The 14,133-nt window shown below is 40.6% G+C and overlaps 1 protein-coding gene across 2 annotated transcripts in view; it reads right to left on the minus strand.

Moving 5' to 3' along the window:
• Positions 1 to 14,133, minus strand: part of PCYT1A (phosphate cytidylyltransferase 1A, choline) — an 872,556-nt gene that overhangs the window by 150,963 nt on the left and 707,460 nt on the right. For both annotated transcript variants that reach the window (XM_044070294.1, XM_044070293.1), the window contains one exon: positions 592 to 734. In XM_044070294.1, the coding sequence (XP_043926229.1) occupies positions 592 to 734 (143 nt within the window). The remainder of the gene's footprint in view (positions 1 to 591; positions 735 to 14,133) is intronic.

The following is a 14,133-nucleotide window of genomic DNA, read 5'->3' on the forward strand; positions in this document are numbered from 1 at the left end:
TCTTCACAATAAACAAAATTATATGTTTAGCTATACTAAGCATAATCTGTTGCATTTACTTGCTGTTCTATGTTTACATGGTTTCTTGAAAGCATTATGGCTCTGGCTTTGTCTTTGCACCTCCCAGATGCAATTCAAAATGGTTACATCCGGCAGTTCAATGGTGACAGAGATTTATGCAGGAAGCCCAATATCCACACACATACTACAGCACTAATGCATATGAAAACACAAGGCTAAGTTTGTGACATGCTACACGCCATCTACCTAAATCATGCAACAGATGGTTTACATACTGTAGCGTGACTTATCCAGATGTGCAGTACTGAAAAGTATTCAGTTCTTCCTTTTAGTAACCAACCAAAGAGCATATGTATGGATGGCTTGACACGTACACACCCATTTCTCTTCAATGTTTCTGTACATAGGCATTTAGTGAGCTACATCTGAGATCTTTTACGGGAACTAGTACAGAAGTTGGTAAGGCAGACAAAATGGCCAGTGCAGCACAAAAACGGTCAAAGTCAACACAGAAAGTAACCACTGTGAACATTCAGCAACATAGGCAATTCACTTATTTTAGTGACTCACATTTATAAAGCTGACATTCAGCTCTTTAGCTGTGTACCCCCTCTGCAGATTCCGTCTGACAAACACGTCATAATTCCTGACAATTCTAGTGATTATATCAGAAGTGGAGATTCCTTCAGTCCTTTGAGTTGGGGCAAACATTCCTGTATACATAAAAATATAAGAATTTTGAAAACACTTTCTGGTATAGCAACTGCTTACAAGTATCTCATTCACACATATATTTCAAGAAAAATTTAGCAAACTTTAAAAAATATACCAAAACTGTGAAATAATGCTTTTTTTTTTTTTTTTTGTATTCACACTGGACAACATAAACATTGGGTGAGAAACACTCAAATTACAATGAAAAAGGACTGTGAGCATCTCACAAGCAGACTGTGTATTGTAAAAGTTTACTACTTCTAGATATAATCAACCTGTGTTCATACTACACAGGAAAAAAACAATGGCACTGTAAGGAGACTGAATAATGAGTGAACTACACAAACCTTTTTTATATGAGCGTTCCTGTAGTTCAATTACAAATGGTTTGTATGTATTTCTGTACAACATTTCAATGTAAAAACTTTTTTTGCAGCAGTAAAAGAAGATATTATGAATGCCTTGTGTACACATGTCCTGGAAATGACTGATGACTCTGGAATGCGTGGAATATGATATAAGTGAAAAAATGCTTGGCATGTCCTGAGATGAAGATATTGTGGCAAGGTTTATTTACAAGACAAAACAGTGTAAATCACCTATACAGATTAAGCAGTTCTTTAATTATACAATAGTACTAAGCTTTGCACAGTCCTTTGCATCTGTGTGCATGCCTGTATGTATACACATGCGCGCACACACACACACACACACACACACACACACACACACACGCACACACGCACACACGCGCACACACACACACACACTTTTTCTTCCCTGACCTGTAATTAAAGAGGCACTACTGCAGGAAGCTGACTAGTTATTTTATGTTTCGTTTACACAAATTTGAAATCTATGTATTTTTTTGTTTGTTGTTTTTAACATCAGAATTAACTATTGTCACCTAACATCAAGTTTGCCCATTCTCTATGGCAAAACACCATTACCCGTTTTCTTCACAGGAGAAATATCAATAAGAAGGAAGTCAACTGCTGGAGTACATAATCAAGCTGTCAATCAGTCAGTCGGTGTAGTCACTTCAGAAGCAATGTAATATGACAACTGGAAGGGGAGGGGAGTTAAGGAAGGATGGAAGCAAACAACACGGATCAATCATTATGATAAGTACATAACTTTTGTATCCAATGTTGTCTCTTCCATCTGTTTCGCAATGGATGGGACAGAGTTCCCAGCTATCTTAAATCCTTGGAGGACTCATGGAAAGATATTCCAGAGGACAGCTAACCCAAAGGAAGCTCTGAACCTGGACTGCAAATCCAATTTACAATGACATATGAATATATGGACATTAGACCAAGTGGCTACAGCACAAATGACACTATGGAGAAACAGGTAGTCGAAGTAACAACTGGCGTACTAGAATGAGACTTAGGCATTCTAGGAAAGGATAATCTCTTCTCTTTGTAAACATAAGAAAATGCACTCAGATAGTTAGCATCAAAAAGTTACTTTGGACATTTTGCCCAATTTTACTGAGGAAAAGAATACAAACAACTGGCCAGTCTTTCAGATTTTATTAGTGCAATGCAAAAAAGAACCTAAGCTGATGAAACACATCCAGAAGATGTAGCATATACTCCCCATTATTAGCAAAATAGGGAAAGAAAACTGGCAGATTGATAGACTGGTTGAGTCATGATTCAGAACCCACTGTAGGGAGAAAGGATGAATTTGTCCTCAAAATCTATTTTTCCTTGTGTATAAGCAAATTCGGAGCATTACAAGAAACAGCATGAAGCTCTGACACTGTGTAACTGTGACTGCCACTAGAAACAGTTTTCCAAGAAAGATAATTCAAGTTATCTGTGGATGGGGGTTCAAAAGGGGGTCTTTTCAAAGCCTGCAGAAGAGTGGTAATATTGCAAGGAGAAACTGGATCTCTAAAGGGATGATGTAGCAGGAAAGGGTCCCTTAAGAAGGCCTTAGACAGTTTAAGGGAAGCAATGGTCAACTGTTTTTCCTCCAATGTGAAACTGGAAATTGCTGCCAGCTAAACTCGGACAGTGGAATAACTAGAAATACCCTGAAAAGGGCCAGCCAAAAAAATTTAAAATAGTTGGCAGAGAAGCGGAAAAGGGAGCTTCATTTTTGGTGGAAGCCTAAATCGAGAATCTTTTTCATTTACTTTTGTAAATTTTTCTGGTCAAAGGTTTCTGTGAGGAAGTCAGGATGGCTCTTTACCTGGGATGCATTGCTCAGGTAGCACCTTGAACCAGGTTTCAGTCACAGCACAGAGACGATGTTCTCCATACTGAGAAGGGCCTGACTAGGTGCATCTTGCATTATCCAGAGTTTATTGTCTAGCAGCATATTTTAGTGTTTTTTTTTTTTCTGTGTTCTAGTCCTAGGTGTAGCATTATTGCCTTGCCCTGCCTAATGAAATATAGGGGGTTTTGCCAATATCCGGACATCCAGAAGCCAGGGTGAATAGGGTGGCTTGTCAGCAACAGCAGCTTGGCAAGCATTGCATCCTCCCCCAGACAGACATCCCAGGCAGACAGACATTGGATCCCCCCATGATTCAAAGCAGATTATATTGTCTCATCATTGTGTGATCAGGAAGTCATGATGTGCTGATACTGCTGGTGATACCAGGGTCAGGGTCAGGGTCAGGAGGCTCCTCTATGTCTCAGACATAGCTCTAGAGAAGTACATATGTCTCTTTTCATGTAGTCCAGGGATGCATTCAAGGTCATGGACAATGACTGAGTCACTGACCCTGAGTGCTTTTGTGACCTGAGTGCTTGTGTTATGTATGAATGCAGCTGTGGCCGACCTTCTCCTTACTCTCCTCTGGTGCTTACTCAATCCACTTGTGTGGATGTCTATGTGTGTGTCAGTGATGAGTATTGGTTGTGTGTGTGGCCTTAAGGGCTGTTTTGTGCAGGGCTGTGACTGTTTGGCACACTGACTTTGTGGTCTATGTGTTGCATGTGTTGTGTCATGAGGTGGCAGTTGTTTGGGTGCCTGCTTTGGTGGCCTCTGCTTTTGTTTTGATTTAGAGAGCATCAGAGCCTTATGTCTTTGTGTGTTTATGTGTATGATTTGAAGTTGTGATAGTACTATGTGAGACTGGGTTTGAGATGAAAGCCTGAATTGCCTACCTATCATTGGAAGTAAACTGGAGAAACCATGTAATCAACTTAAGGGCTTTGATGTCCAGGTGAAGCTTCCTGGAAGGGTGAGAAAGATCTGGAACAGGATCTGGCACCTATGATCGGTGGAGCAAGTGAGACCAGAGGAGGGTAAATCATACCTCCTGAGGCCAGAAGGGAGCAATGATGATTATTAATGGCCTTGCTCCTGTTGTTTACTATAGACATTGTTGGAAAACAGGAGTGGAGAATAAGCATAAAGGACACTGGGGAGGGGGAGGGCAAGTGTGGCCTAAAGTGTCCCTTAAGGACTCCCCTCTTGAGGGATTAGAGCAAAGTAACTGCTGCATCTGGTGACTGGAGGGGGGAAGCAAAAAGATTGTAACACAGTAGGTCCCAGTGGCTGAAGATTTTCTCTGCCCATAACGGGTTGAGGGACCAGTTGTAAAGTAAAACAACAGATCTGCTCATCCTGTCTACTAGAACACTGGACTTCCACAGTATGTGTGTTGCTATCAGAAAGCACTGGGAAGACACTGCCTACTGCAAAACCCTCATGGGCTCTTGAAACAATGGATAAGAACGTGTTCCCCCTTTTGCTGATGTACCAAACCTTTGTCTTGTTGTCCACCTGGATGGAGATCACATCCCTGGGGAGAGAGTCCTGAAAGGCTTGCAATGGTAGGAGGACTGCCCTCATCTTCAGGACACTGATGTGAACACTGGCCTCTGAGGGAGAACACACGTCTTGGGCAGTCTTTCCCAAAAAATACCTTCTCACCTCAGTAGAGAAGCATCCATGCTCAGTGTGGCCTGTGGTGAAGGAAGGAGAAAAGGTCAACCCTGTAACAAAACCAGAGAGTCTATCTACCACCGGATACATGTTTTTCAAATTTTCATGACAGCCACTGGAAAATTCATGGATTTGCATCTCATGGAACACTGTTAACACCTTCCTATAAAATAATGGTGGCTGCCACAGAGCCGAGAAGATAAAGAATGGAACTTGCAGGTGATATCTGCCAGGAGACCGCAGCTACCATCTGCTGATGAAGACAGAGACTCAATTCCAGCAGTACATCTATCTGTAACTTGGTATCCAGATGTGCTCCAATCAATTCCATGGCTTGTACTGGTTGAAGTTTCGGCTTGGCCATGGTATTTAGTTATCCCTAGCTATAAGCAAAGATGAAGCAAGGAATCCTTGGTATGAATCAGATTTCTGGAGCAAAACCTTCGGAATTGTGGAACCATAGTTTCTTCCCACCCTTCTGGTTTCCTGAGAAGGTCTGTTGGGGTGGGGGGTTACAAAACTATATTCTCATGCCAGACATGGTTTTATCCTCTTGTGCTTTATGACAGCGTCTCTTTATCCTTGGGTCTGAACAGGGTGGACTCATCTTAGGGAGCACTAATAAAGGGTGTTTTGAAGTATTCCGCGAAATCATAGACAAGCATCTAGCTGTGCCATCTGACAGTTATTCTGGTGCCTTGACGAGCCATCATCCACACTTGAGATAAGGTGCACTGAAACATTTAACAGGGACTGAAGAGTGGTCAGCTCTACGTTGGGAGCTTTCTTCTCCTATACAGATAAAGACCCAGAAAGGGATTTAGATAGATCCTTAGTCAAATCCCTCTAAAAACACATTACATGAGCTAGACAATTCAGCAACCTGAGAGCAAAGGTAGATGAGGCATAAATTCACTTACCAAACCTGTTCAGTGCTCTAGGCTCCCTATTACAGGTATAGACAGTGGAACATTTATCAGTGAGCTCCTTCATGGGGGCCGAAACCACCCCCCATGGAATCCACAGTGGGACCCTTGCTCCAAAAAGTATTGTCATTGGAGTACATTAAAATTTTTGTCAGGCTCCTAGGGAATGGGTTCTACGACATCTACTTTCGTCCATGCCAGCCTCAAAATCAGATCAACTAATTTGACAGTAGGGGGGGGGAGAAGAGGTAAATGGCCCAGGCTTAAAAACCTGAAGTAATGATTCCTCCTGGGAAGGGTGTCAGTGGGCTATCCCCCTTTTTGTCTAAGGAAGTCAAGAATCTCACTGAAGCAAACATCCTCAAAGGGAGATCCTGGGGACCCCTCCCCTTTCACTGTAATCAGTAACCTCTGTAACAGACTCCTACAGGGAGCTTGCATGCTTCCACTCACATTAATGTATCCAGTAACCCTCTCCGGAGGAGTGAGCTGGAGAAGACTCCAAAGCAGATGGTGAGTCCACAATATGGACCGCCTCAAAACTTTGAGGGGCTGATTGTCCTGATGAGACAAAATGTGAAGGAGCAATGACCCAAAGAGCTCTGCTGGAGTAAGGGTGGGTCTGGGCAAGGAAGGGAAGCCTGCTCTCCAAGATGAGAATGTACCCTCTCAAAGGCCTCAAAAGCCAAAGCTGAAACAGATCCCAAAGCCACCCCTGTAGGATCCAAGGATTCTGACAGGGGCTGAACTAAACAATTGATACATCTCAGCTACAAAGTTGAAGCCAGTGCTGAACTATCCAGCACCAAAGCGACAAGGGGAAGGAATGGCACTGACAGCTTTGGATTTAACTCCAAATCCCACAGTGCCAGCACTAATTCTTCAAGTGTGAGACCTACTGCAGTCTGAAGCACTCAGGAGTGGACTAAGAGACACCATCAGTGTTGACGAGTTCCACGCCATCAAATTTGAAGTAGGCAAACTCCAGGAATTGCTCGGATCCAAATGCCCAGAGTCCATGGGTCAGACTGGGGGAAGGAGCTACAACCACAGGGGAGGACGGACAAACTCCAGGCCAACAACTTGGGTCATAGCCAGGATAACTCCCAACTGTATCTGCATCATCAGGAACTTCCTCATCATTTTGTCCAAGTCCCCTTCTGAGGGGACTCCTGGGGAACTGCACTGACTTCAAGGATGACACCGTAGATGATGGATGACAGACCCCACGAAAGAACTTTTCGCAGGAGAAAGGGTGACCTAAGCCTAGAACTCACTGGATCTGGTGGGAATGGAGATTCCTGGAATGGAGTTGTTGAGGGTCTGAATGTGCCCAGCTCCACAGAAATAGCAGCAGCCAATGGTTTGTGGGGTTTAGATGCCAGGTTGGAGGGACCTGAATATTTAGGAAACTGCTTATAAGATTCCTTATGTTTTTCCTTGGAGAGCCACCTTTCTCCCCTTTGTTCTTATCCAGCAGTTTATTGACAGAAGATGAAGAAGATGAGGACTGAGAACGGGTGGGGCTTCTCTTGTTGTGGTAGTGGAAAGCTACTTGAGCACCAACTTATGTCATTCCATTAAGGCCCTGGTTCAGAAGGAGGAACAAACTGAACAGTCCTCCTCTATGTGAGAAGTTCCCAAACAATAAATGCATTTGATTATGGTATTCTTGGTTTGGGATCTTATGCCCATACATTACTCGTTTTTTGAAACCCAAGGGTTTCTCAGAACCTAACGATAAACAGAAAAAGAAATGGTACAACAGCCAAAACCCAGCAACACTAAATAAAAAAAAAAATTAACAGTAATCACCAAATATCAACAAATACTGCAACTGTTTAAACTATCAGCAACTAGACATTTATTTATTTATTTAACATTTGTTAACCGGGAAAGTCCGACATGGAATGAAGCTATTTTCAGCGCAGGCCCGGGGAGAAATGTTCCAGATGCATGTCTTTGTAATGTGGGAGGAAACCGGAGTACCTGGAGAAAACCCACACCAATGCAGGGAGGACATGCAGAGTCCGCACAGAGGGCATTTCAGCTGAGAATCGAACTGGAGAACCTCTTGCTGTGAGGCAACAACGCTACTGCTTCATCACTGCGGCGTCCACTAGGGATATTAAAGCTAAAGCAAAAAAGGGAGAGTTTTGATTTTTTTTTTCATTACAGAAAAGGGAGGAAAGACAGAGCTATAGCAAAGAACAGTCTAAATTTTCCCAAAATGAAAAGATATAATATCAAAATCCATTTATTTGCACCCAACAACTGAGCCTGGAGACCTGCATCTAAAAGCATACGATACCTTGGGTAATTTGCTACTAGGAGGGGAGGTATGTATAAGGGAAGGAGCCTGAATTCTGGATCCAAAGTTTGAGAAGTGTCTGAAAGTTGAGGTCAGGATGGATCCAATAATCCATTCATTGAGGAATGGATGGAAGATACAACATTGTATCAGTTGTTTACAAGTTTTGTCTTATTTAAATCTACAGAGACTTCAAACATAGCACAACCAATCCTAGCACAACTGAAAAGTACATGAATGTTTTACACTGAGTATATCAATGTTGAAGTGCATGTTGGTTACTTAGTTTGTTTACTGATTGATTGATTGACATTCGATTGTCAGGAAAGTCCGATCGGGTAGAAGCTCATTTTCAGCAGAGGCCCGAGAAGAAAAGCTCCAACTTATTACAAAACATTTTGAGAACAACAATCTTCAAAAATAAAATAAAAACGTCTGCAGTTTAAATAAGTATAACAAATTGGACATAATATGAAAACATCGGTTAACAGATACAACAGGAAAACATTGGTTAAGAATCTAAAAGTTATATGACATAAATTTAATGTTGTTGTCTTTCGGCTTTTCCCGGTTAGGGGTCACCACAGTGGAACTCCGGTCCGCTAATGACTGGCAGTAGATTTTGACGAACGCCAAGGTGCCAGCTCGACATTCAACCTTCAACGAAGGCACGCCCATTTACGCATGTCTTTCGAACGCCCACCCAACTGCGGGTAGGACATGCATAAATTTAATATTTAAAAAAAATTTAGACAGTTTGTAGAGAAATTAAAGGTAAGTTAGTTTAAAACAAACAGGAACTGCAATATGAAGTGAGGGAAAAACAGGCTTATGGTATATTTACAGAGAAAGTCAGGGAATAGAATTTGATAGAAGTAAGGAACTAAGTGAAGACTAAGTGAAGATGGGAGAGTAAGGAGGTATAAGAAATGAAAAGGTACTTGTTCACATTTAGGGATATAGTTTATCCTGGCTTTGAGCAAGGACAAAGCCAGATTTTAGCTAGGAAGTCCTTCAGGGTGGTTTTGAAATATGTGAGGGAGGGTACTGAGCTGATAGGAGTTCCTGGCCTTAGCAATCTTGTATACCTACAGACAAGGCCCAACAGAACAGACAGGAGTTTTTGGTCACTGGACTGCAATGATCAACTGGGAACATAGTTATGTAGAATGTTTTAAGTGCTGGACAACCAGAAGGATGTTGGGTAATTTTACATGTGGTAAGAAGCTGTGTATATGTTAGTTGATGAGGCAGTTCTAACTAATTTGGGCTTTTTTAGTAGTATACAGTGGTAGGGTCTGAAAGGGGTATATGAGGCAAATTTAGCAACTTTGTTATAACATTGTTCAAGTTCTAACTTTTATGAAGCCTGAAGGTTATTAAGGATGGGAGAGTCATAAAGAAGTATGGGAAGGACAGAAGTAGGGGGCAAGTATAGTTTTAGTTGCGTCACTGAGAAACTTTATGGCTCTGTAAAGCATCTCTAGTTTTTGATGCGTTTTACATGCTCAATTTTGTATATGCAGGACGAATGTAAGATTATCATCCACTATCACCCCTAATAACTTACTATGAGAAGTGATTTCAATGGTTGTATTGTGAAGACAGAGAGAGGACTTTAAAATTTGCTTTTTCATGAGAGAGGGATTTAGGGGAAAAAGTAGTAGTTTGCCCTTTTTTGGGTTCAGCATTAGCTGTTACACCTTCCTCAGTAATCTTTTGGAGGTGAACCGTACCATGATGTCAGATGTGCAAATGAGAGTGGAATCACCTGTGTATTGTACTAGGATGGCCTGTTGTGTGGATGTATAGAAGGTGTTGGTGAAAATGTTACAGAGGAGGCGACCAAAGACAGAGTCTTGTGGTACACCGGTGGTGACTCTGAGGCAAGAAGGGAGCATGGATTGCCATTTTACTGACTGAGACCTGCTGGATAGGTAGCTTTTTTAACCACAGAATGATAAGATGACAGAGAAGTAGTGAGGACATCTAAAGAAGTTTGCTGTGACAAACTGTGTCAAAGGCTTGAGACAAGTCTAGAAATAAGGAAGAGACTAGTTTGCCATTTATCTCTAGCTTTATTGACAGTATCTATACAGTTAGAAAGGCAGTGCTAGTACTATGGGAAGGACAGAAGTCATGTTGTGTATGAGGATAGGAGTTCTTCCTGCAGGAGACAGTCTAGCAATTGTTTTTAAATACATTTTCAAGTATTTTGGCAAGGGGAGATAAGATTGCTATAGGTCTAAAGTTATTACCTGCTGAATTTCATCCTTTGTACAGAGGGATAATGTGTGATTTTTTTCCAGAGAGAGGGAACGTGGGGTTCCTAGACCGAACTATTTATAAGGACTGAGACAGGATAGACAATACTATTGGCTGCTATTTCTAGGTACTCGCTTGGAAGGTCATCAGCTGAAGAAGAGCACCTTTTAAGTTTGTTTAAGAGTAATTTTATATAGGATGTAGGCATACATTTGAAGGTGAAAATGGATGTGGTGATACATGGCTGTTGGGCAGGGTTGGGGTTAGATGTTGAGGAATCTTTGGTTAAAGATGCTATACTATCTACAAAATAAGAGTTGAACTGTACTGCAGTTTCAAGTGGTAAGTTACTGGGAGAGGAGTTTGGGTAGAATTTGTGGCTGGGATGTAAGACTTCTTTAATGGACGCCCAAAATCTTTTTAGGGTTGTGTTAGTATTATTCTGAAAGCTATTACAGTATAGTTTTTTGTCTTCATTTATTTGCTTTTTAGTACAATTATGAAGCATTCTGAAGTTTTCAAGATATTGAAGTGTTTTATACTTTTGCCATTCTCTCTGTGCTTTTTCTCCATCCTGCATTAGCAATCTACTATTTATAGACTGCCAAATTGCATTATTTGTTTTTAGTCTATTCCTTCTAGGAGGTGCAAGGTTATTTAGGATATTTAGAAAAGTTAAACTGAATTAATTTCCAGCATCGTCTAAGGGGAGGATTTTTAAGAAGTTCCATTTAATAGATGACAGTGTAGCAATAAACATTTCTGGGTTAAACTTGGAAAGTTCTAGTGCCTTCTAGGAGGTGCAAGGTTATTTAGGATATTTAGAAAAGTTAAACTGAATTCATTTCCAGCATCGTCTAAGGGGAGGATTTTTAAGAAGTTCCATTTAATAAATGACAGTGTAGTAATAAATATTTCTGCGTTAAACTTGGAAAGTTTGCATGTTGTTTTACAAATATGATGTTTAACTGGATGTGTGAGATGTCTGGTCGTATATACTGGGAGATGATCACTGAAAGAATCTGACATTGTACCTGTGGTGGTGTATTTGCTAGGGTCTGATATTAGAATCCAGTCTAGTCGAGAATTTGATGCTTTGCTATAATGTGTGAGGCTACAAATTAGTTGTGTGAAACCATACAAGTTCATGCTAGATGTAGGGGAGTTAGAGTTAATGTCCAACCAAATGGCGCTCAGATCACCTAGTAGTATTTTTCTTGCAGAAATGTTACGGATATCTAATGTAGAATATCTTCCAGTATAGCTGCATCGTCACCAGGAAGAATGTAAAGGATAGAACTGTCTATTTGGAGGAAAGCAGTAAGAAACTATGCTGAACTGAATTTTGGTACTGGCTTGCGGTTAATGGGAAAGGTACATGTTGGGAAATATTAAAGCAATACCACCACCTCCATCAGCATCAGGCTTATACTGGGTAGTCCAGGTATGTAGTTCAGCAGTTTTATTTCTTATGCTTCTAACATTTACTGCAGCAAAAATTAGGTCACCAAGGTTGGGGATTGGCTGTTGGTGGGTTACAGAAGTGTGTGGGAGAGAATTATCTTGTTTACTGTGATAGGTGGGGCCAGGACTAGGGAGCATATCTCCTGCTAGAAGGATTTTACTTCATTGGAGAATTATGCATACTTTTTTTTTTTTTTTTTTTGGAGAATGAAAGCTGGCACAGTAGGAGGAGAAGAAGAGAAGATAAGCTGAAGAGTAGGATTAAGTAGAGGAATGTGTACTTTATAGATGTTAGGTAGACGGGACGTAGCAATGAAGAAGGAAACAAGAAGGTGCAGGGCAGGAGGAGATTCAGATAGGTAAGGACAGAAGTATTTTCTTTAAAAGAAGAGAGTTAGGTCATACTAGTATCTTCTCTGGAATGTAAGGCTACAGTTTAATGATCTAGTCAAAATAAGAAGAAACGGGGGGTTATTGGAAAAGTAAAAAATACAATGTGGATCAGATAGGTACTATTAGGAAGGGTTGTAATTATGAATGGATACAGTAAAAAGCAGTATGATAGAGAGAAAGTTGTGGATGGGGCTACCAAGAAACAGAAATGTATGTATGGAAGTAGTAAGGTCAGTTAGAAAGGGTTTTAGAATAAGAGTCACAAGTGAAATGTGTATGTATGAAGTATAATGTTAGAGTAATGTCATGATTATACTCCAAATTTAGGGAAAAGTCATAAATATGGGCAATCTACCCCACAGTTACACACTTAAAACAAAATTTGTATTGTGCGGGAAATGTGACCCCACCCAAAGATCGCAGAAATCAATGACATTCTGGGATAGAATGAAATCTCTTCTCCCTTCTTTGACCTATCAGAGAGCTTCCTAAGTCTCAAGACTCCCAGGGTATCGGATATCATCTAGTCAATGCCTGATTACATATTTACTAGAAAATGCACAGACAGGTGACTTCTTCACAGTCCTTAAAAGGAAGCAATGACAAGTATATACACATCCATTGGAAATTATAAGTAAATTTAATTCCATGTTTTTATTACTTAAAAGCTTGTACCAATTCCTCAAGTGTTGTTGCAGTAAACATCTGAAACACTAATTTATTTGAAATAAAATTACACGTTCACTCACAAAAAGCCAAACACTTTCATACAATTAAACAAACAGAACTTGTATATCATTATGATAGCTATTAATTTGCTATCTGGTTAATCACAGATTAAGGTCAGGCAAACAACTTAACTGATAAGAACTATAAAACAGAATATTTTTTTTACATTGATAATGTACTTTAAAGGGAAAATATTCCTTTAAATTGCCATTTAGAAGTTAGAACAAAGAATGCAGTGCTATAAGTAGAAGGAATGCCTTTCATGGCCTTAAAATTTATGAGTTTTTACATTCTGAAACCTACAATATGTTTTATTTAATCAGAGTTAATATTCTTAAGCTATGATGTAACATGATGATGAAACAACTGGAGGTATATAAATTACTATTGTTTGCGTCCCGAGAAAATTAAAGATCAATCAAACTACACAATACATATTTATAGATTCATATATTCATAGATATTTACTGGGCTATTGATCTGTGAAAATCTTAAGAAGTCTAGCTTTACATTATCACTGTAGTTTTTAGCCCTAGTAACCCAAAGACAGGCAGAAAAAGAAGTTATGTACCTACCATAACGTTCCATGTTAGTTGTCTTCTTCTCGCCTTCTTTCTTGCTGGTTGGGTTCGGAGCCAATCCTTGGCTCCGACTCGGCCATCTTCAATAGCTCGAGAGTTGTTTATTGGCTCGAGGCTACCCTATATCCCATGATGCCTGGCGCTAGTTACTCAGATCTCATTTGAAAAACTATTCCAGACATAAGAAAGAAGGAAATCTACCTTAGAAGCCCCCTGGGGGCCCAACTGAGAAGCTATCTAAGCAGAAAAATGCAACCAGAGAAGGTTCAGCCAATGAAAAATTGAAAAGGGGAGCTCCTCTCGATCCACTAGGATAGGAGGATGGAGGGTGGGACGCAAGAAAGAAGGCAAGAAGAAGACAACTAACATGGAACGTTATGGTAGGTACATAACTTCTTTATGTTAAGTTGTCTATCTCGCCTTCATTCTTGCTGGTTGGGACAGCATCCCTAGCACCTATTATCCTGGGTGGCTCACTGGAACAGACTCTTCAGAACAGTGCAACCAAAATCAGCCCTGTTCCTGGAAGCAATGTCTAATTTGTAATGAGAAATGAAGGTATGTGGGTTAGCCCATGTAGTAGCTGCACAGATAGATTCCATGGGTAGCCTAGATTGGAAGGCCATCAAGGTAGCCAGTGCCCTAGTAGAGTGGCCTTTAGGTTTGGTAGATATTTTTTTGTTTCTCAGCTGGTAAATGAATGAAATAACATGAGACAACCATCTAGATGATGTTACCTTTGAGACAGGAAGGCCCTGTCTGCCCTCAGCATAGGACATGAAGAGTTGGCCGGATTTCCTGATGTTCTTTGTCCTAT

This window comes from Protopterus annectens, chromosome 4.part1, assembly GCF_019279795.1.
Source record: "Protopterus annectens isolate FY-2018-M chromosome 4.part1, PAN1.0, whole genome shotgun sequence".
Taxonomy (NCBI): Eukaryota; Metazoa; Chordata; order Ceratodontiformes; family Protopteridae; genus Protopterus; species Protopterus annectens.